The 15,855-nt window shown below is 41.7% G+C and overlaps 1 protein-coding gene across 2 annotated transcripts in view; it reads right to left on the bottom strand.

Annotated features, from left to right (window-relative positions):
* The window catches only part of ERC2 (ELKS/RAB6-interacting/CAST family member 2), a 936,802-nt gene that overhangs the window by 374,840 nt on the left and 546,107 nt on the right, over positions 1-15,855 (bottom strand). For both annotated transcript variants that reach the window (XM_088022015.1, XM_088022017.1), the window contains one exon: positions 14,535-14,695. In XM_088022015.1, coding sequence (XP_087878141.1) covers positions 14,535-14,695 — 161 coding nt within the window. The remainder of the gene's footprint in view (positions 1-14,534; positions 14,696-15,855) is intronic.

Raw genomic sequence — 15,855 nt, 5'->3', positions numbered from 1 at the left:
TCCATGTTGCTGTTTTATAGCAACATTAAAACAAATTAAAATCTAAGCCTCTCACATTTGGATCCCAGGGACTTTCAAGTTCATGGGGAGAGGCCTTCATTAGAATTCTCCTCCACCTTAAAGTGCTTGTAATTTGGTGTCAAAAATGTTTATCTGAAAAAAAGAATGTTTATATTGAAATATTTATGGATGAAATGATATAATGTCTGGGATTTGCTTCAAAATAACCCAGGGATAGACACAGGGAACTGCCAGATAGAAAGGAAACAGGATTGTCAATGATTGAATAATTGCTGGGGTTGGGTAAAGGGTATGTGGGGGTTCATTTTGTTTTTGTATATAACTGACCTTTAAAAAAAAAACAAAAAATGTTTAGCAGTATTTTATCTAAATGCATTGGGCCACCAATTAGGAAAGAGATGATTCTCATAGGAATATTCCTCTCTGTTCCATGGAGGTGCCTCTTGCTTTTGAAGGAAGGGAAACTACCACTCATCATACCAAACTTACCGTCGTGTCTCACTTGAGTGATTTTTCAGGTATCTGCATGGATCCCACATTAAAGGCAGGGTTCTCAAGGTACCTTATTTTAAAAATATGATTTAGTAAGGAATTTTCAACTCGCTAAAATTCTTTAAAATTCTCTTCTCCTTTAAATATAGGCATTTGATAAATTCACCTTTCCAAACGAGAAGCTTATCTGACCTCAATATATTCTGCACTGAAAGACTTTCTAAAGAAATGAAAGTCTGCATAGGGAAGCCTTGGAGAAGTTTAGAAAATTGTTGCTCTAGAACAGAAGATGCAGAGGATGCCATACATGAGAATGGATCATGTTGAAATCAGTTGCTTCGAACTTAAGAGCCCATATCCTCAAAGAAAAGAAAATGGCTCTGAATGGTGACCAAGTTTCTAGTCTACCCCACTAAAGAGTGTTAGATAATGACATTGTTGAATGCGGAAAGGACTCCTTCCTAAGCTCTGTGAATCTACCTGGTCTGGGGCCACCTGCCTCCAGGTGGGAGAAGGCCTACATGCTGGACAGGCCAACGTTACAATACCACTGGTGCCATTACCACACTGGCTCAAGGTCCATGTATTCCAGAAGGGGACTGAGGGGCTGGTCCACCGTGAGAAACTATAAACATAATGCAGGCGAGGACTAGACCAGCTCTTCTCAATCAGGGCTGATTTACCTTCTAAGGAGCTTCTGGCAGTATGTCTGGAGACATTTGTTTTTATTGCCAACTGGAGGAGGGGATTGCTCCTGGCATCTAGTAGTTAAAGGCCAGGGATGCTACTAAACACAGGACAATCCCCACAACAAAGAATCATCCGTCCCAGTGTCAGCAGGGTTGTTGCCAACCCTCAGACTAGAGCAATAGTTGCCCCAACAATCCCCTCACAGGCCCCATGCATGCACAGAGGGATGAAAGTGCTAGGGGAAGAGAACACAGAGCAGGCAGGAAGAAGGGAAAGCCAGGGGCACCCATCTCCACCACTCCCAGAGCCAATCTAACCCCATCGTGTAAATCCAGCTTCCTGTGGGTCTGTTGAGATCTTTGACTTCTCTCCTGTGCCTCCACTGCCAAGATCCTAAAACAAGCTCTCTCCCCCAGAGGACTGTACCACTTCTTAACTAGCATGCCCACACCCAAATCTATCCTCTGTGCAAAAGCCAGAGACAGTATGGTGTGGTGGTCAAGCACGTGGCCAGACTACAGGACAATCATTAAGAGGTTCAAATCTTACCTTTGTTATGTGACTTTGGTTTAGTTACTTAACCCCTCTGTGTCTCTGTCGCTTCAAATGTAAAAGGGAGATGATAACAGCACTTATCTTAGAGGGTAGTGTGAAGACAAAGTAAGTTGATGCTTACAAAGCTCTTTAAAAGTTTCTGGCACATGGTAAGTACATTGTAATTGCTTTTATATTATTTTCAAATAATCCCATCATGTCCCTCCCCTTCAATGGATTCCCATTCTCCTTAAGATAAATACTGATAATCTGACCATGGCCCTCAAGGTCCTGGGTGGTCTGGCCTCTGCCACCCCTCCAGCCTTAATTCATCCTGCTCCCTGCCGTGGTCTCTGTGTTCCAGCCACACAGGCCTCCCGCGAGCTAATGCAAGGCATATCATCCCTTCTGCCACAGGGCCTTTGCAGGGACAGGCCCTGCCTCTTGGAATGTGCTCCCCCACCTGACCCTACTTACTAACCCCACCTCTTCACCCAGTGAACTCCCACTCACCCAACACATCCTGGCTCACAGACATATCCTCAGGGAGCTCTTCTCCTACTTTCAGGACACTCTCATTACTACACAAGCCTTTCCTTTTGTGCACACTTGCCCTCGCTATCATTCTGCATTCAGATTTCTAATCCTCTGATTGGACATCTAATTATTCATTCATTCTCTCAATAAATAACTTTGACTTTCCCGAATGACTTGTTTTATGAATGAGTGAATGAGTCTATGATTGAACAAATGCCTGAGTCAATAAGGAGTGCTTAGTTTGTACCTTACGCTAGAGTGCTACATTTAGAACAGTTGCTTCTCAAAGCTGCAATGCCTTTAGCTTTATGGAAACCCCAAATGCTCTGAGCTTGGCTGAAAGGAGGCTACCCATGCCCTGGAGGCAGCTGACTTGTACTCTGGCCAGGACGCCCTAGAATGCTCGCCCTCCTTCTATCTGAAGAACCTCTCCCTCCTCAGTCGAGCCAACATCCCCAAGCCTGAAGAATAGGAGAAGAATTGTTTTCCCTTATATGTGGCAGGAGCGGGAGGCTGTTTTCACTAGTCCTAAGACCAAGGCTGACTCTGGGCACATCAGCCCCACGTCTTTCTGGGGTCGGGGCAACAGCCGTCATTCATACTGAAGGGTCATTTGGAAGCCAAGTGTTTTTAGAAAAACCACAGAATGGCAGTTTTGTTTCAATGTTTTGACTTAAGCATCAAGCAATCTGCTTCTTTTTCCAAAATTACTTAATATGGGAAATGTAAACATTTTCTAACAGCGCTTTCTCAAATCATCCTAACAAATCTCACACATGTGACCATGGCACCATGGACTTCTCCACTGTACCAGTCTGGGTAGGGCTGAGGACAGAATTCACCACAGATGGGTCCAATGAGGAGACTTCCATGAAAGGTCTACAGAGGAGAGGTGGGCAGGGTTAATAAAACAAACAGGACATGGTGAGGCAGGCAGAAACTGGCAACAGTGGGCAGCCATTTCCTTGCCTTGGGCTGAAGGGCAAAAGGAAACATGAGTTAATCCCCGGGCCAGCAGGAGCCGGGGATGGGGCATTGCCGAGAGGGAGCTGTGATCATGGAGAGAAGTCCCTACGTCCAGAGACATGGCCACAAACCAAGAAGGAACAGGGAGGAAACTCTCCAGCTTTTTTCTCCTCCCACCCTCCCATTTCCTACAGCACCTCCTATTGGCCTTGCACCTCCTGGCCCCAACCAGGAGACCAGTCAGCGAAGGAATCCTAGAAATGCTCCCCAGGGTAGGCAGCTTCCCAGGGCACAGCCCCCCGCCCCCCCCCCCCAGAATGGCAGGTGGTAGGAAAGAGCAGAGGATAACCACCGGGCCTTTCCAACCGCATGTTGCCTTAGAACAAAGCCTTAGCTGATGGGAGGCTTGGAAATGTATCAAAGGGAAAATTCTCCAAGAAAACTTCCAGAGATAGAGCCAAGAGGAGAAAGAAGCTCCAAGCTCAAGGCTCATGAAGTGAACACACAAACACCAATTTCAAAACAGAACAGAAAGACAGCAATTTAACTTTTTTCGTAACTGCCTGCTGGCGCTAGCTGCAGCACACTCTGCAGATCTCTTCAAGTAAGCGAAGTGTAGGGGATGAGTCATAACAGATTCTCAAAGTTGGCCACAGCCTCCTGCAGGTTCGAATTAAGATCCCAGGGATATTGGCTTAACCTAAAGACCAAGTCAAACACCGCATTTCAATTCTCACAATCCGTTGGTTCCCAAATTCCATGACCGGAAAACAAAAGACCCTGGCTGTACTTGATTGGCGGCTTGGCTTCAGGCTATAGTTCTCAATGGTTTTGCTGCTGGTGAACTGAGTAGTCTCCTCTCAACATCTCATTCTCCAGGCAAAATTGCCAGAGCCAGGCCCTTCTCTCCCTCAAACGTGTATACATGTATGTGTACACACACCCACACACACACCCACACACACCCACACACACTCCTTCCCAGGTGCTTGGTCGGCCTCCTGCCCAACAGTCATAATTAGAATCTAGCAAGACAACAATTATGCTGAGAAAATCCAGAAAATATTTTGAATCCCAGCATTTTGTAGGGCACCAGAACAGGGGTAGGAAAGGGAGGGGAAAGGAAGAAGAGGAGAGAGGACTATGGTTAGGAGTAAAGGAAAGAAGGAAGAGAGAAAGAAAAAGAGAGGGGAGGCTGAGTGGAAGAAAAGGCAGGAGTGGCCAAGGTAGAGGGAAAGGAGGGAGAGGCAGCTAGCAGCAGGCAGAATATAACTTTCATCAGCACTCATTCATTCCTTCAACACATTTTTATTAAATTCTTTCCAGGGATCCAGAACATTCAAAGCCTTCCCCACCTCCATGCTATGCCTTGCCCTATAACCCTATACGTCTTCCCCGACTTGGAGCCTTTGTGATAACCTCTTCCAGTGAGGATGAGGATCTTGATATTTACCTGTTCACCCTCCATATCTTAGGGTTGAGGCTTCCCCTGATCATATCTGGACTACATTTTACCTATGCCAAGAAGATACTACAAGAAGGCAGAAAACCGTCTAAGTTGGGATTTGTCCCAAGTCCCGCCCGTCACAGTTCTGGCAGGCAGCTGGCATCTGGGCAACAGTCTGTTTCCCAATGATGCCCTCAGCCTCCACTCTGGCGTACATTCTCCCGCCTTTGCAGTGTCCTCATATTCCTTCTACCGTTTTGCTCCAAACAACCATTGCAAGAAGTGTTCCATACCAAAAGACCTAGCTATCCAGAGGGATGTGGTAAAGGAAGGAACAAATGGAAGGGAGAAACAACGGTGGAGAGAGAGGGGCATCAATTTATAGAGCTGGCTAGAGGACTAGTCCATTGAGAAGTGTCCAATCTCATACCTTCAATTTATAGTTGGGCAAACCTGTGGACTAAAGACAGCCACAGGTTACAGAATGATGCAACACCAGAGCTAGAGAGGATTGCATGGTGTGTTGACCAATGGGCATGGATGGATCAGGTCTTTTGTATCTTAATGAGGATTTATATTTTATAGGAACCAAAGTCTCCTGGGGATTTGGATCTGAGACCTGTGCCAATTCCACTGGGGACCTCCATGGTGAGCTGGTCCACAGTCCCAAGAAAGCGAGCCAGAGTCAAGAGTTCAAAGTCATTTACACAAAACAGAAAATCCCCAGGCCACCAAGCCCTCGGGTCAAGATCATAATCCTGAATGGGGAAAACATATACTGTGTGAGTCCCCTTTAAAAATAAGTCAAATTAAATCAGAGATGAGACCCTGTAAAACTTTTCTCTCTTCCCGAATTTAAACACACATTCTTTAAAAAGGGAGGCTAGTTACAGGTTTCTCAAAGCCCACTATTGGCATTTGGAGTTGGATCATTCTTTAATGTTGTAGAGGCTGTCCTGTGCACTGTAGGATGTTTAGCAGCATCCCTGGTCTCTACCCACTAGATGCCAGTAGCAACTCCCCTCTAATTGTGACAACCAAAAATGTCTCCAGACTTTGCTGAAAGTCCCGTAGGGGGCAACATCAACCCCAGGCTGAAACCCACTGTTTAGAGAATCATAGACTATAATACGGTCATCTGAGTCCAAAGCCCTGTTCACAATTGGAGAGACTGGGTCAGACTGGCCTCAGCTCACTCAGCTGCAACTGGCAGATTCAGGCTGTGAACTCAAGTCCCAAGAGCCCTGCTCACTGGACCGGAGAATTCTTGTTTCAGGACTTAATGTATGACCCTGGCTGTACTGTCTGGCCCTTGGTTTCTCTTTGTGTGATGTAGCTGCCCCATCCATTGCCTCCTGAGGTTAAACCTGGCAGTACCCCCCACAGCATTAGATCAAGTACTTAAAAAATTCCTCCAACCGGATGTTGCTCTTGGATTGCGAGAAGGACCACAACTGTCCCCTTTGACGCGCCATGCTTTATGAAGTTGGAAGGCCTGTGTATTTCTCTTTCCCTGTCTTAATGGTTGACCTTCCCTAGCCCCCATGGAGCTGCTGTGAGGATGGAGATAACATAAAGTATGGTGGTTGGAATTATTTAAGCTCCAAAATTCACAAGCATTTAGATTATTTAACTGCTGATTATGATTATTTAAGCTGAAAGATTATACTGCTTTAGCTCAGAAAATGTTTGTATTTCCATTAAAAACCACCAGGCCAACGGCCCTTTTGACTGACATTTTTCACTATTAAAACTACACATACAGTGCATGTTTTTGGCGAGAAGACAGTGTGTCCCTTATTTTGTTTTAAGATAAGGAAGCTGACTTCAAAGCCCTCTTCCAACTAGCTCTCTCCCTGTCCCCTCCCTCCCATCATCATCTCAGCCTGCTGTCCTGCACCCCAGAGGCAAGTCGGAAGAAGCACCTATCTGTCCATTGCCTGCTACTATTTAATCAAAACCAGTCCTGCAGTTCCCACACTTAAAATTCTTACAATGACATCTAAATTCTTCACTCAGAGGCAGTGTGCTCAACGGTAAAGATTATGGACTATAGTGTTAAACAGACTTGCATTTGAGTTCCAGGTGTCTGGGACTCAGTTTCTGCATCTACACAGTGGGGATAATAACACTCCCCAGCTCACAGGAGGTGGCAGCAATGTGCCCCTGCCTGACATGTAATAAACACTTAATAAAAGTTTACTGGTAATAGTAATTCCATCACCCAAAGTCTTGGATGCACTGAATAATATATATGCCTGGGCTAGCTAGTTTAATTCTCTGAAGGCATGTGAATCAGAGATAGTACATTCCTTGAGGCAGGGAGAGTGAAGGGCTCTTGATTCTACCTGACACGCAATTTAACCAGTGATTCTTTCCCTATAATGATTTGTGAAACATGTCTCTGCTTGGCTAATACATTTTACATCTACAGAGTTTTATGAAAAATAACACAATGTACAATAATATGTAAAAATTCTATTGTGGTCTATTAGAAAAGACCGTGTCCTAAACCAAGCAGTCATTTTTGGCTTTTGGCAAGTTTCTGCATTTAAACAAAGTTTCTCAAGGGAAGAACAAAGAAGATTTCGGCATCTTCTAAATATCATCCACATTTCAGGTCATTTGTTTAGTGAAATTATGGATAGAATTCCACATTGGAAGCGCTGTGATCACCTTGCTGCCCCCTCCCTGGGGATGGAAATTCCCTCCATAGCACCCAGAACAGGTGTTTTTTGCTTGCATAGGAATTGCCGACACACCTTGGGAGCTGCTTCCAAAGACTACAGAGTCCTTCCTCCACCTTCCCCTTTCCTGCTGACTGGAATGTGGGCAGGATGGTGCAGCTAAGAGAAAAATCTTACATCAGGGGTGAAAGCCATACGCTGAGAATGGCAAAGCATCAAGACAGAAGGAATGGAGGTACCCAGTGACTACACGGCTACTTGTATGAGCTTCTGGAATCGTGAGGTTTTCTGTTCCTTGCATTTAGAGTTAATTAGACCATTCCACTATTCTTTTTTTTTTTTTTTAAGAGTGAGAATGAGAGAGAGAGAGAGAGAGCACATGAGAGAGGGGAGAGTCAGAGGGAGAAGCAGACTCCCCGCTCAGCAGGGAGCCCGATGTGAGACTCGATCCTGGGACTCCAGGATCATGACCTGAGCCAAAGGCAGTCGCTTAACCAACTGAGCCGCCCAGGCGCCCGACCATTCCACTATTCTAAAGTTATTTTCTTTGCAGTTAAGTTTTACTTAGCTTTGTGTATAGCAGGTCTTTTCTCCTCCACTAAAGGCTGTTCTCTTCCAATAAAAGGCCTGCAGCACAAACCACAATTGACGTTGGATAAGCAGTTCTTCATGACATTTATTTTCTCTCTCTCTGTCACCTGTCCTCAACCATTGCAGGTAACCTGGAGAGCTGTGACGAGCTTCATCAGTGTTCTAGCTGATTCACCTTACTTTTCAAACTGAACAGGGTGGTATACAGAAACAACCAGACAAATTGGGACATTCTACAACACGTTACCATTGGTATTTAATATTTTTTAAATTGGACATGTCAAAGTTTTTCTAAACAAACCATTAGATACAGAAAGGATTTCATTGTAGCCCCCCCACAAAAAAATGTTGAAAGCATAGGGCTAATTTGGAATTTGAAGACAGGATCAGTGTATGTGAACTATGTGTTTATCTAACATTAATATGCAACATAACATTATATATTCACATGCACACATACATACACACATACATATATGACCTTTTGCTGCTTAAAAACCACTTTCTCATAAATGCATAATTTCATTACATCCCCATAACATCTCTGTAAGATGGTGCAACTGAGTTTATCAATTTTAAGTAATGGATGCCTTCAAAACTCCCCTCCCAGGCTTCATTTATCCTGTCCAAATTGCCAGGCACTTAGGATTCCTCCCTAAAGAAATGTGATTTGTCTTTTCTCATGCTGGCATGAAGTAAAGAATAAATTGATTTTATCATTTTCTGCACCCTGCCTCTCCTTTGAAGGGTACTTACCTAATGAGTGGCTCTCTCAGAAAGGATCCTAGATCAAAGAGGCCAACAGGATAATGCCTTGGAATAAGCTGCTGCCTTACCTCACTGTAAACTTCCTAAAATAGCTCAATATATACAAAGGCTTTTGAGGCTATCTGGAGAAGATGTCTAAAATGCAACAATACCCAGTAAATTAAGATGGATCTTACATCATCAGATGAGTTAAAAATGTAGAGGTTTCATTAAAATCTTTACATAACACAAGCACCAGAAATCACCACAAGAAGTTTAAAATACACACTTCAAATCACCTAACTAACAACCAGCTCTCACAACCTTATTCATTCCATATTTAATACTAAATTGAACATATCAGTCAGCCTGCCTATTAAATTACTATGCTAGTTTAAATCATCTGAGCAAGCACACACAGATTTTAAGTACTGTATCTCATGGCTTCAATTCCTTTTAGCCACAGATATCAAATTCACTTATCACAAATTAAATAATTGAGCTTTGGTTACTGAAATGTAAGCTTATTAACCAGCATTAATAAAACCAAACATATAGAATGATGTTCTTAATATTATTTTAATAGAATTCCTTTTAAATAGGAGCAAATGTAACAAAGATGAAGCATTAGGAAAGGTAGCAAGAGGTTTTAGATATTTTTTAAGTAAAAGAATAATCTTATACACAAGGGAAAGTGAATATTGTACTTTTCTATGAAAATGCAGAAAAACTGCATTTTCAGGTGCCCCAGTCTGTTGAGCGGCTAACTCCCAGTTTCAGCTCAGGTCATGATCTCAGTCAGGGTCCTGAGATTGAGCCCCACATCAGGCTCCATGCTCAGTGGGGAGTCTGCTTGAGATTTTCTCTCTCTCCCTCTGCCTCTCCCCCCACTGGTTCACACACACTCTCTCTCTCTCAAATAAATAAATCTTTTTTTTTTTTTTAATGTAGGGATGGGGACTGTTAGTTCCTTCCAGTGTGAGAATAATGACTGGCAATTAAAATATTAACCAATAAAGACCAAACTAAATGGGGAGGTGTTGGGGGGAAGAATCCTACATGAAATACAGTCAAAGGCTCTCCTCTGACCTTGGTTCCTAAAAGGGTTCTCAGTCCTAGGAAGTTACACTGAATATTCCATGTCCCTCTTTACCCCACAAAGAGCTACAAGGGTCCTTACCTTTGGAATAGCTTTCTAAGTGGGATTCCAAATTTCTTTGGTTATAGGAAAAAACTATTTTTCTCATCTATCTATTCATTTACTTGCTTCTTTATTAGTTCAGTCATTTCCTCCACTCATTTTACAAAAGTGCAACCTTGATCAGGTGGGATTTTTCTGTTTGTTCACTTAGAACAGTACCTGTCACATAGAAGGAACTCAATGAATATGAAATTTTGAGCTAATTCATCTTTTCATTCCTCAAAAGTTTATAAAATGCCTACCACATGACAGGTTCTAGATATCCAATATTAAAAAGAAATTTCACTATAAATAAAATAAAACCAACTCATGAGAAATCTTTAAATTAGAGGAATCAAGCAATATTTTCTCATTCTAAATTCAGTCTAAATTTAAACTAAGAGGATAATTCCCTGCCCTGCTCCAGGAGAATGGGAGGGAAAAATGTAGACAAGTATGGCACATGTCCCAAAATGATATAACCCATAACAAAACTCTGGGGATAAATGAAACAGCTGGGTTGTGGGGGGAGCTATCAAAAGGTAGCACGAGGGATCTTTGTAATGATGGAACAGTTCTATATCTTGACCGGGACAGTGGTTACACAAATTTATACATGCGATGAAATTACATATAACTACATACACACACACGAGTCGTGTAAACCCAGAGAAATCTGAATAAAGTTGGTAAATTGTACCAATATCAATTTCTTGGTGTGATACTGTGCTATAATTTACAATTATGCAAGATTTTACCATTGAGGAAAATGATTTCTTGTAACTGCATACCAATCTATAATTACTTAAAAATAAGTTAACAAAATAGAACAGGAGAATGCTTATCAAAACATTCTTTATATTGGCAAAACATTAGAACTAAGATAAATGTCCAATAAAGAAGTGAACCTACATGACAGTATGTTAAGTAATTAAAAATAATACAATCGTATGTTTATAACATGGAAGGGTGTTCACCATTCAGTAAGCAAAAGAAGCAGGATTTACAAAATATGAGAGTACCATTGAATTGTGTTAAAAAAATATAGAGCAAAAAAGAAAAAAAAAGTAAAGAGTATTTGTAAAGATGTGCACCAAAATGCCATCATTGTATGTCTCTGTGTGGTAGGATCATAGGTGATTTTCTTTTTAATTTTGCTTCTTTGTATTTCTTAATTTTTCTTTTCTAAAATGAATGCTATTATTACAAGAAGAAATATCTAAAATGCTGTCTGTGCTGTGTATGGGTGTATCAGGTGAATTCTGTGTGCTCTGAACAAAAACCAAGAAAAGTGGGAAGATTACATGGAAAGCCATTTCTGTTCCATTTAAGTACCAGTGAGGTACCTGCAAGTGCCCATGACTTCCAATGGGAATGGTGTTCACCAGGGCCTGGTGAATTCCCTATTAGTAATTATGTGGATAGGAGTCTGGTTTATGCACCCTGGGAGGTTGGACCCAGCTGCTTTCCAATTTTAAAACTCTGTGCCATTTGATTTTACAACGAATTTAACAGACACCACCTTCCATTTCAAAAGCCCCTTTTATGTTTCAAAGCACTTTCACATATGCTGATTTATATTCATTTCAGTTCAGTACTTAAAAAAAAAAAATCCTGCCTGTACAACAATTCTATAAAGTAGGCAAGGTAGTTATTATCACCTCCATGTTACTGAAGAGAAAACTGAGGTAACCAGGGAGTGATCTCCTTCATGTTATGGGTGAGTTAACATATCCCACCTCCTTTCTCTTGACTCATGGCCCCACCTCTCCGTCCTCTAACACTGTACAGCCTCTCCCTCCCACAGGGTTTGGAAATAGATAGACTTTGCCTGAAGTTGCTTACGTGATGCCTGCCAAATTGAAAGAAAAACAATAGGGCGCCTGGGCCGCTCAGTCAGTTAAGCGTCTGCCTTCAGCTCAGGTCATGATCCCAGGGTCCTGGGATTGAGCCCTACGTCAGTCTCCCTGCTCAGCAGGAGAGTCTGCTTCCTTCTGCCCCTACCCCTGTTCGAGCTCTCTCTCTCACTCTCACTCTCACTCTCAAATAAATAAAATCTTAAAAAAAAAAAAAGAAAAGAAAACCAATAATCCTTGGCACAGAGTGATAGTAAACACTGACAGGGACATACCCATCTTATTTTTTTCTAACTTATGTTGACTCAGTTAATGTCCAGTAACCATATGTAATTTCATCACATGTATAAATTTGTGTAACCATATGTCAACTCGGCTTAAAAATCAAGATTGATCAAACCAATTGGTTGACTTGAACAGCACAGGAGGCTCCTGAATCTAATTGGGGTTGTTGGTCAATATAATTACCCTGTACCTGTGTCCACATAGTCCTGGGAAGGAGCACATAAGTGGCGCTTCTGGGCCAGTTAAATGGTGAATAGGTCCATATTGGGCTTAATGAAGCAGGGCTTTGTTACTTTTACCAAAGGAATTAACAGAAGAATTCTGTATTTATTTTGCAGTGGCAGAAGATTAAGCACTTGAGCAATAATGTGGCAATTCACCAAAAGAGGTCTTAGTTAGGTGCTATCTGAAATCATGAAATTAAGTGGGAAAACATACACACAGAAAAGGTTTATATGTTTAAGAAAAATAAATCCAAATTTTAGATAAATGATACTCTTCACAAAGTATACTAAACAAATGACATATTTTCATTGGCTGATACAGCATCATTTACACACATATATCATTTTCCATGGGCCAAGTCCTCCTGAGTGCCTCTCCTCTCAAAAACTCCACGAAAGTCGTTATAGGAGGAAACAGAAGGGCCAGCGATGCTAAGGTCATTTCCCCTAAATCACACAGCCGCCAAGTGGAAGCAATAGGATTCCGACCTAGATCTGACTCCCAAACCAGTGTGCTTCACCATTACTTGCTCTCCCAAAACGCTGAAAGTATATGTCCTTTTTATAAACAGGAAGTAATGGAAGTTTCCTTACAAAGGCATAATAAATCACTCCAAGAGATAGAGTTAACTTGGGAATAGCTGGAGAACAATGAGAGAAACTAGGCTGAACATCACACATCACAACATACAAGGTGGCAGAAGTGGGACTGGTGAATGGAAAAGAATAAAGCTTGATGGAATCAATGTACTGCTATTGTTAATAAATTATTGATCAAGCTGGTAATGTCACAGATGTTTGAAATACTTTTCTTCTTAGCTACATAAAATCTAGTCTTCACATTCAATCTATTCACTCATTCAATAAACAATTACTGAGCATTTACCATATGCTGGGCACTGTTCTAGGCAGTATGATAACCACGGTGACTCAAACTGATGAAAGTTCCAGGCTTGGTGGAATTCACATAAGCTCCATGAAAATAAGACAGTAGAAAAGGGAGCTTTAGGTAGAAGATTTCAGTTTTAATGCTGGCCAATGGCCTTAAGCAAATTACTTGAAATCTCTCTGAATCTCAGTTCCCTCACTTCTAAACCGAGGATAATAATATCTGTCTTTATTATGTATTATTTTATTAGGAAAAATGCGAGTTTATGTATAAAAAAACTACTTATTCTTTGGTCTTGAAGAAACTGAGGTAGTTGACAAGGAATAAAAGTTTTGTCCTCATTATTAAATCCTTCAAAATATTTCATTCCATATTTTCCATGATCTAAGCTTTCTGGGTTTAATGTTAACCATGTGTAAGACTTGTGGGGTCAGGATAAGGTCATGCTTCCATACCTAGCCACCAATTTCAAAGTCTATGTTGCAGGCTTAAGATGCCATAATTATGTACGTTTCCCTTATTGTGGAAGGAAGTTAAATTATATCTTAGTGATTATCTTAACTTACATACAGAGATGCTGCTTCTTGCCTACTTCTTTAGGAATAGATCCATAGCCAAGTGATTGTTTCTAAAATCTTTGAGTAATTTTCTTTCCTATGTTCTTCCATGGTGATATTTCATTGTAAGAATGAAATAAGAGCTAGGTGGAGATGGGTGTGTCACAGGCCCACAGGAAGGATCATTGCCCAGCATGAGGCCACGCTTTATTGATTAAATCAAAGAAAGAGATTGGTTCCAGTCTCCCCCTACCCCTCACCTACCCTACCCTGGGGTAAGGGGGAGGAGGGGGCAGGGGGATTTCCAAGTCTGTTTTTATCAGACCAGCAAATCAGAGTCCTTGCTTTCTAAACAAAGAGGTGCCAACCTTGAGACTCTATGAAAGCCAACACAAGCAACGCATTGTACACATGTGAAAAGAATATAATTAGCAAAGTTATAGTCACAATTAGGAAATACCTCCTCAGAAAAGTTTCCACTTAACTCTGAGCAGCACTCAAATTACTATTGTGCTTAACGAGGCCTCTGTCTCTTGGCCAGTTCAGACCTTTGAGACAAATCTAAGAATAACAGCACCGTCCACAAAACACAGACACACAAAATTTAATGCTGGATTTTTTTTTTTGAATAACAGATATGAAAAATGTGCAAATTGGGACATGGAAGCTATAATTAAAAAACATAAGAAGCATAGTCATGGAAATGAATAGTTAAGTGTTGGCTAAATTATTCTTTCTTCAAGCTCTTTCTCTGTCTTCTCTAGCCTTCCTTTCCCATCCCTAAAGGAAAGTTAGAAAAGAGAAACCAGGAAAACAAAAATGGGTACTCACTTCATCTCCAGGATCTCCTCCAGCTGTTTTCTCCTTTCTATCCGGAGGTTGGCTAAATGCGCTTCTTTTTCAGCCAGAGACTGCTGCGTGGAGGCCAGGCGTGCCTTGGTGGCATCCAGTTCCTGTCGGGTCTTCTCCAATGCATTCATCAGTTCCTCTATCTGAAAGGCACATGGAACGTGGTGTGTTATTTTTCCTTCATTCAAGCACCAGGCCCTCCTTGCTAGCCTGTATTCTGACAACAGACACAAAGGAATCATAGCCATCCTTGAACTGGGCACGTATCTTAGAGTCCATTCTTTCTTTGTCACTGGTTGAAAGTAAATGTTTCAAACACAAGAAATGTCCAAATTTCTCCAGGGTCCTCATTCAATTGGATTGTCCAGTAACCTTTATAGAAACTTTTCAATATATTTATTAGAAGTGGAAGGTAACAGGCTTGACCCAATTTCAACCTGTGTTTGGCAAAAATCTCAGATACTGCCTCATAGTTGGTGGAAGGCAACACTCAAAATGCATTTGCCCAGCACAATATACTTTTGTGTGTAGGCCACAGAGTATTCTGACAGGAAGTTAATCTATGTGTTTCAGATTCATTCATGTTTTAACCTATCAAAGCATTGTTTGGCAAAAGCGATTTGATGTCCAAGGGGCCTCAGGAGCCCCCTCTCACCTCACCTCCCTGCCTCACATTCAGGAAGCAAGGTTTGGCCGAAGGTAAACAGAATTTCAGCCACAAGAGGTTCAAGTTTGGTTTGCCCCTGAAGTTTGAGAGGGTCCTAAACTTGAAATAAATGACATGTAACTTTTATAGGGTGCTAATACACCATAGAAATAAGCCAGACTATCAAATATCCAGGATTTTTAGCCAGGTCCCAAAAAATTGGACCAGGGAGCCCCAGGGCAAGGCCTTATCCTCCCCAAACCATTGGGGGCTTTTAAAAGCCAACACACAACAAAGAGAGCTGGTGTTTATGGTTCTGTTCCACAGACTTCCGTGGAGCAAGCCAGTGAAATGCCATCCCTTGCACAGATGCAGGCCACATCCACCCTGCTGATTTAAAACCATGGTTCCAGGAAGCTTCTAGATTCCAGGGTTGATATTTGGGTTTCTAAGTCACCCCCCTTCCAGCTGAACTTGGCAGAATGGGATCGTCCATCACTAAAGTCAACAGAACGCCCTTCAAAATGTGTCAATGACATGTTAGGTTCCAATTCATAAAGACTCTACACAATTTCTTCAGTTTTACATGGAATTTTTTCAGAATAAGCATTATAGTTCACATCCAAGGTAAATTACATGCTTTTAAGATTCAGAAAA

This window comes from Eumetopias jubatus, unplaced genomic scaffold (genome assembly GCF_037043125.1).
Source record: "Eumetopias jubatus isolate StellerSeaLion01/CBP00866 unplaced genomic scaffold, mEumJub1_p1.0 scaffold_1, whole genome shotgun sequence".
Taxonomy (NCBI): Eukaryota; Metazoa; Chordata; class Mammalia; order Carnivora; family Otariidae; genus Eumetopias; species Eumetopias jubatus.
The sequence above is the reverse complement of the archived record's forward strand: the minus strand, read 5'-3'. Positions and strand labels throughout refer to the sequence as shown.